Source organism: Antrostomus carolinensis, unplaced genomic scaffold (genome assembly GCF_000700745.2).
Source record: "Antrostomus carolinensis isolate BGI_N321 unplaced genomic scaffold, ASM70074v2 scaffold6970, whole genome shotgun sequence".
NCBI classification, from domain to species: Eukaryota; Metazoa; Chordata; class Aves; order Caprimulgiformes; family Caprimulgidae; genus Antrostomus; species Antrostomus carolinensis.
The window spans coordinates 44,225-51,379 of NW_010287656.1; the positions used below are offsets into that span (position 1 = coordinate 44,225).

The 7,155-nt window shown below is 49.9% G+C and overlaps 1 protein-coding gene across 1 annotated transcript in view; it reads right to left on the bottom strand.

The window, feature by feature from the left end:
* The window catches only part of NPHS2 (NPHS2 stomatin family member, podocin), a 7,141-nt gene extending 413 nt beyond the window's left edge, over positions 1 to 6,728 (bottom strand). The window contains exons 1-7 of the mRNA XM_010163658.2: positions 6,289 to 6,728; positions 4,640 to 4,743; positions 3,653 to 3,725; positions 3,278 to 3,360; positions 2,199 to 2,402; positions 1,507 to 1,562; positions 593 to 671 (exon numbers count right to left, since the gene is read on the bottom strand). Coding sequence (XP_010161960.1) covers positions 593 to 671; positions 1,507 to 1,562; positions 2,199 to 2,402; positions 3,278 to 3,360; positions 3,653 to 3,725; positions 4,640 to 4,743; positions 6,289 to 6,565 — 876 coding nt within the window. The 5' untranslated portion in view covers positions 6,566 to 6,728. The remainder of the gene's footprint in view (positions 1 to 592; positions 672 to 1,506; positions 1,563 to 2,198; positions 2,403 to 3,277; positions 3,361 to 3,652; positions 3,726 to 4,639; positions 4,744 to 6,288) is intronic.
* Positions 6,729 to 7,155: the final 427 nt, after the last annotated feature.

Here is a 7,155-nt window from a genome sequence, read left to right on the forward strand (position 1 = left end):
TTCCTGCTGTCTGAAGATTTTGGTGTGTACTAGACCTCTTTGTGCTCCTAGAAGTTTGGGAGCTCATGTCTGACTTGTTTTCACTAGGCTCAGCAGGGCTCATAACTGGACATACCCTTGCTGCAAAAGCACGTGGGAGGGCGGTCCCCAGGCTAGGCTTGTGAGAGGGGTGTTGGACATCAACCTTCTCCAGGCTGGTGAGCAGATCAGTGCAAGGGATGGAGACCAGCTTGGGCTGAGCAAGGTGCAGGGTATGTGACAGTGGTGACAGCCCTGTGCTGGGCTCCTAGGGGAGAGTGAAACCCTGAAGAGATCTCCACAGGGATCACTGTGGGCCTGGGGATAACCCCAGACAACTTTGTGTGTCTTTCTGTCCTACCTGTAGGCCAGGTACCAGATCTGGCACTCCACTGGGCTGGACCAGAATCTAGCTGCAGGTCCCCTTGCTAGACACAGCTCTTGAACAGGAATTAAAGGAAACGTATCTTCCCAGAGCTGCATCTTTGGTGTGTCCCAGGGATCTCAAACCAGGGGTGGGAAAGGAAGGAGGGATGCTTTGGAAGGAGAAGAGAAGTATTCAGAGTTGGCATACCCGTGCTTTGGCCTGTCTCTGGGCCTCCGCTTCCACAGCCAGGGACTGCCGGACTTCAGCAGGCAGCTGCACGTTGTTGCTGTGGCAGTAAAGGACAGGGATTAGCTGGGCTCTCCTGGCAGCACTGGATGGTCTATCTGAGGCTTGGAATGGGCTCATCCGTCAGTCTCTGCAGAGCAGTTCACTCATGTTCTTTGCTCCCTGGGTGTCCCTCTTTGCGTGTCTCGCTTTAGCCTTCTACCTCCGTTCCCATCCTTCTTCTACAGCCTGGTTTTTTAATGACTAGGCTTGCAGGATCACCAGGCAGCAGACACCCCTCCTCTCTCTGTGCCTCTGAGGCTTGAAGTCTAGGCTCACTCTTCATGAGACAGCAGAGAATCCACAGGGAGACTGTTCTCAAGACAGGCATGAGAATTTCCTTCTGTTCATGGATTTACTGATTCACCACTTGGCTCTTTCTTCTACAGCCCTCTACATGAGGGCAAATCCCACCTTTCTTCATGGGCTTCTGAGTAATGAGCCCATCCCTACCAGTGTTAAGACCTAGAGTGGGATCTAGATCCTGATCTAGAGTGGGACACAGAGGGTTCGGTGCCTGCTGCTCCGCTTGGGCTACCAGAATTGGGTGCAAACTCTGCCTGCAGCAGCTGTGAAATGGTGATGAGATCCCAGCTAAGGATCCTGCCCTGGCTGTCAGTGCAGGAGCCAGCACAGTGGAAGTTTTACATGAGGCAGAGGCTGAAAGGGGCAGGGAAAAAAGAGGAAGGCAAGAGGTGAGGCTCTACTTTGTGCAGAATAGCTGCAGGGAGAGAGCCAGAGGCAAAGCAGGAGGGGGAGCAGGCAGCAGTGAGCAGGGCAGGACAGGCACTTGCAAAGGGCCAGGGAAGTCCCCTCTGCCAGCATTTCCTACCTACATTTCTGTTCTCTCCACTTTGATCCCCCAGCAGCCTGTGACCGCATCCAAAGCCACCTGTGGAGAGGAATGTTTTTAGAGCATGGGGAGAACACCAGCCCTGGCCTGGCCTAGGCCCCTTACAGGGAGTAAGCACAGGGACATTAATTAATTAATTCAAGGCAGTTAACTGCAGGACTGTAAGGCAAAGTTATTAATTTTTATGTGCTATTGTGTGAGGCCCTTCAGAAACACAATTACTTCCCTCAGTTCTGATTTGTATTTGCTGTGGGGGTTTAGCCTGATTTAACTAGTCCATACTGGTTCAAGTGTGGAACTAACTCAGTTCCCATGTATACTGGGTTTATGTCAACTCACTCAGGCTGCAGAATACATTTCTTGTGAGAATCTCCTCTCTGGGGTAAGTACTGAAGCTTGGGGTATCACAAAGCACTGATGAAGCTGGTCTAAGTGGTTCCTTCATGCTCCTCACACCATACTGTCTGCTACTCACCGTGGCTGCCTGTGAGGCCCCCTAAAGTGATCCCAGCCCAAAAAACATACAGAAGGAAAATCTCCCATTTTTTTCTGTGAAGGAGACATTGTTACTGTATTCTGCAAACTGGTCTGTGGTTTTGAGGGACTGATCACCTGAGCTTCTTTGTGGAGTCTCAGTACACCCCTTGCTCTGCTGTCTTCTCCCTGTGGAAGTACCTTTATCTCCTGGCTGATGCTTTTCCTCTCCAACAGAAGTTCAGAGAAGGCTCGATGTGCCAGGAGGCGCTTTGTGGTGGTCTGCACCAGCAGCTGGATGGCACTGGAGATGCTGCTCAGGGTGGTGAGGAGAAGAGAAGCGTTCTCCAACCGGTAGTAGCACACAGCATCTATCTCCAAGGTAACCATGTCTTTGGTCACCACCTAAGCAGAAGACATTAGGGGAGATGGAGCTGGTTCTGATAACTCTATGGCAGCACAGAAAAGCATGGAATGACGAGAATGATGAAGAGTAGCTGTATGGTTAAGTCTTTGTAGTTTCCACCTCTGCTACTGACTGACCTTGGGCAAACTATAACCTCTGGATCTCCGTTCCCTGAGCAGCATCTTTGTGTCTGTATCCTCAGTACAGCTGCTGAGCTAGGAACTGTGAGTAGGTCATCATCCCGTGCTGTGTTTCCCTGCCCACTGCTGCCTGGTCCATGCCTGTTCTGAGAGCATAGGCTGTATCCTGAGGTGTATGCTCAGTTATTGCATCTCCAGGATTTGCTGTCCACCACGGGGGTGAGCCTGGAGATGCTACCAGACAAGGACAGTCCCGCTGGCAACACAGCAGCACAGACAACATGTCCCAAAAGGAGAAGAGGGGCTGTGGCTAGGGAGGTTGCAGGTTCAAGGATTAGAAGTGAGGGTTCAGACCTTTCTTCCTCCCAGGCCTGTACAGGAGCAGAGTACCATCCTTACATCATTGTATGATCTTGGTCTGAGCTCCTGTCCCTGCTGCATGGACTCCTCAGTATGGTGGGTAAAAAAAATCTGGTCCAGTATCTGTGGCCCAGCCACTCTCTGTTGGTGTATGCTATCACTAAAGCATCTCAAACTGAACGGGATTAAAAGCAGTAGTTTTAAAAAATAAGAACATTCACTATGGTGAATTTTTTGCCTTCCATTTTTTGAGGTGTTAGGGTTACTTTGAGATGTTTTTTCAAACTTTTCAATGTAGGGATGAAGGCTGGAAGTATGAGGTGTAATGTTAAAAGAGATGCAGAAAAATAATATAGAGAGAGTGTCAGCCATACCTGATGGAAGGGGATCTCTAGGGTTTTGAGGCGAAGGTCTATCTTGTGATAGGTGTCCAGACAGGGAAGGAAAAAGAAAAGGCCTGTGGGAGTAAGAGAGAGGCAGTTGCTGGTGATCAGAATACACACATTGCCCCTCCTGCTCTGGAGAACAGGGGAGGGTTTGGCACGCAGAACTACAAAGGAACAGCAATACAGAGGCTCAAATTCTGAGGCTGCTTCTGTGATGGGAAAAGCCATTAGAAGCTATTGGTGCTAAGAAGAAGAGAGCAAAGACATCCCATCTCCTGTCTTGGAAGGTACCAGCATGTGAGCTTTGGTAGAGCATGAAGAAGAGGAGCGACATGACTTCAGGGAGCTCAGTAAACTCCTCACCAGGCCCTCTGGCTCTGCCAGGAAGGAGATGCCCAAGTCGGAAAACGATGGCTCGCTCGTACTCCCGCACTACCTGCAGAGGGAAACAAAAGCTGGGCTGGAGAGGAAGGCATGGGACTGGGGAAAGGGTCCTCACCAGTATGGGAGAAAGTCTGTTCTGGGAAAGCCCTACAAAGGGAATATTTCATCAAGGTAGGGCTAGTGGCATCATCTGTCACTGAGTCCCTTTACCCAAGCAGAGAACCTGGCCCAGAAGTGCTGGCTGGCCTTGTGTGTGAGCAGTGTGGGAGCAGCCATGAGACAGCCCAAGATCTGGTGAGGGCAGCTGATGTTAGGGCTGCCCAGAGTTCCCCAGCATTCTGCTGTCCTCGTAGCCTGGCCAAACTTGAACTTCTTGAGCTACAGTTTTCCATGTTGGTTGGTTGGTTGCCTCCAAGGGAACCGTGTGTGTGTGTGTTCACATGTGTAAGATCTGAGCCATGATACCAACACTTGTTGAGAACAAGATGCATTTGAAATTTCCTGAGAAGTGGGAATCAAAATATGCCTACTTGTAGCCATGCTGTGAATCTGAGACAAGGGGAGGAAGAGGGCAAATCTGCTATTAACTGAGAGACCAATCTCTTAAAATTTTCAATTCAAAACCTATTCACCCTCCTGCTGCTGCAATGCAGCCATCTCTGGGCTGGGTAGGCTGAAGGTTATGTTTGAAAGTGAACAGACCTGCAATTGGTTTTAAAAAAGAGAATCCTAAGGCCCTGCCTGCTGATATTGCAGCAGGAGTAGTTGTTAGGCAGTGGCTGGAGCCCTGTGCAGCAGCAACATGTGCTAAAGTAAGTCAAAATTAATGATGAGTTGAAGAAGTATAAGTAGGGCCGTAGACCAAAAAAGCTTTATGCTCACATCCAACACCTACTGAACCAGTGAGTTACATCCACATCAGACACCAAATGCTAAACCTAGAGAAGGCCCCATGGCTATCCTCACCTTCATGCAGAACCAGACAGAAATGGGGAAGGTCATTACGACGAACAGGAAAGACAAGATGGTCAGAAGCCACTCACAGATGCCCAGACCTGGAGACTTCACACCTAGGGAGAAATCCAACATGACTGTGTTAGGAGAAGACTGCTCCCAAAATACTGATGGCCTGACAAGTGCCTGCACAGATCAGCTTCAGTGTTGTTCTTTGCCTAGACCCAGCGTATATGAAGCATTTGGCTCTCTCGAGCTGTGGTAAAGATCACTTAGTGCCCCAGGTGGCTAGTTGCTGCCAGGATGGGCTGACAGATTTTGCCTCTGCTTTACTGGCAGAAATTGAACAGTGCTTCTCCGTAGTGCCTTGACTGGAGAGCAGCCTTTAGCTTGAAGATCTGTGGCTACCAAGCAATGTCAAAAGGTTCAGAATGGGCAACTCCTTGGCTGAGCTGGGATCCACAAGCTTGTCTGGAAAGACAAGCTAATGCAAAGAGAAAGATTGTAAATAAGAGGTTGCTTTCAACATGCACAGCCTGAAAGTGCCCTTCCCTATCAGAGTATCTCAGATCCTTTTGGAACAGGATTTTAGTGGCATCCCAGCTCCTTAATGCAGTGGGACGAAGCCACTAGTGCTGCTGAAATCTCCCTGAGCTCCACAGCAGTCACACCAAGGTGGTGGAGGCTGACTGGGGTGGTCAGCCCCAGATGAATGTTACCTTCTACATCTCCCTTGAGTGTGGGTCACCTTGATCTGGCTGCCCTTTATTGTGCTCCTGCCTGAAGGAAAATCTGCAGGTATGGCATGAAAATAGATAGATTACTTCTGGGTGTACTTAGACCCAGAGAGTAGACCATGTTTTCTACCAGTGAAGTTAGAATCCCTGTGTCCCTCTCCCTTTGAATCCCTCCTAGCCTTCCATCCCTGCCCCTTTGTCTTTGGAGCTCTCTGCAGAGCCAGCAGGTCCTGAGGGAGGTTCAGAACCCAAGAACCTGCATGATCACTAGAGCTCCACTAGCTGACATTCCTGTAATCAAGGCAGAAAGAGGCAGTCGTGAAAAATTAGTTCCCAGAGAGACAGGAGCATGTCTGAACCTTTGTGTCACTCCAGGGCAGCAAGGGTGCTGGTGTGGAACAGACAAGTGACCCTGGCTCCTGTAATACAAAACACTGATGATGTTCCTTCCTGTTGTGGCAGGCTGGGAGTCTGCCTAGTACCTGACCTGGAGAGAAGCTGCTCTGGAGGGTTATCTGGAAGGGGAGATACAACAGTGCATCTCAAGCACCGTTCTTCCCTGCAGCACAGTTCTTTGGGCTGTGAACTGTCACTGAGGCTAACTCTGTCCCCCTAAAGAAAAGGAAGAGAATAGAGCGTGAAGAGAACAGGGAAGCAGTGAGCTGAAGCATGAAGGATGCTGGGGATGTAACAGCTTGTTGCCAAGTTCATTGCTTTGCTAGATGGTGCTGATCAACCTGTACTGACTGCATAAGCTGGCTGGGAGGCTGGCTCAACTCTCCCACACGCTGTCATGAGGATAACCACGTGTCTGTGCAAGGTATGTGTGATGACGCTCACCAGGCAGAGAGCAGAATCATACTGTGACCACCCAGGGTCAGAGAGCCCATAGTTTTCCTGCCCCTTCCCTTTCATAAGCCATACCTTCCTCTTGCTGCTCGCTGTCCAGCAACGCCATTGCCTCCATTTCTTCATCAGATATCACATCATCCACGTCCACCACTGTGGATGTGTGCACCCTGCCATCAGCCCCCGCGGTGCTCTTGATCTCCTTTGCTTTCTCCTGCTTTATGTCTTCCCCTCCTTTGCCAGCTTCTCTCCTGCTCTCCTTCTTCTCTCGTTTTCTCTGTGTGGCTGGGGGCTCTCTGCGTCTCCTGTGAGACTCCCTGGAAGAGCTCCGAGACCTCTTATCCATCCTCATCTGTGTCGAGGAGCCTGCAGCTGCCTGTGGGAGTTGGGTGAATTTGTGCTTGAATTTATTGCTGCAGGCAGCGGGGGAGAGAAGGGGAGGTGTCGGATCAAGGAGACTTGTTTCAAGTTTATCACAGGCTTGTCAGATATAATGGACAGTGAAGTGAACAAGCTGTTTCCCAGCTGCTCTGCTGTCATCACACATTGTTCTGGAGATGGGGAGGAAGGTTAGACCTGGACAGGATGGACTCCAGGAGGACATTCTGTTTGCATCTTCCTGCCTTTGAAAATAAAATACAATCTAAGGCACTCATGATTTTTTAGTAGATGGTTTCTGCAAAGCTGTTGAAAAGCAACCTAAAAGTAATTATCAGATGTGTCACCCCAAAGACTTCAAATGGTGAGAGGGGCCTAGAGCAATAAACACCAGAGTGAAAAACCCTCACTGCTGAGGTCAGTGGAGAGGGTATTGCAGAGAATGGCTGGGTGAGTAGCAGCTCACACTGGTCTGCTCTTTAGAAACCCTTTGGCTGGCACAGTGGAGGGACCATGGCAGCCAACCCCCTCTCTCTAGGGTTACCTCACATTTTAGCAGGGAAG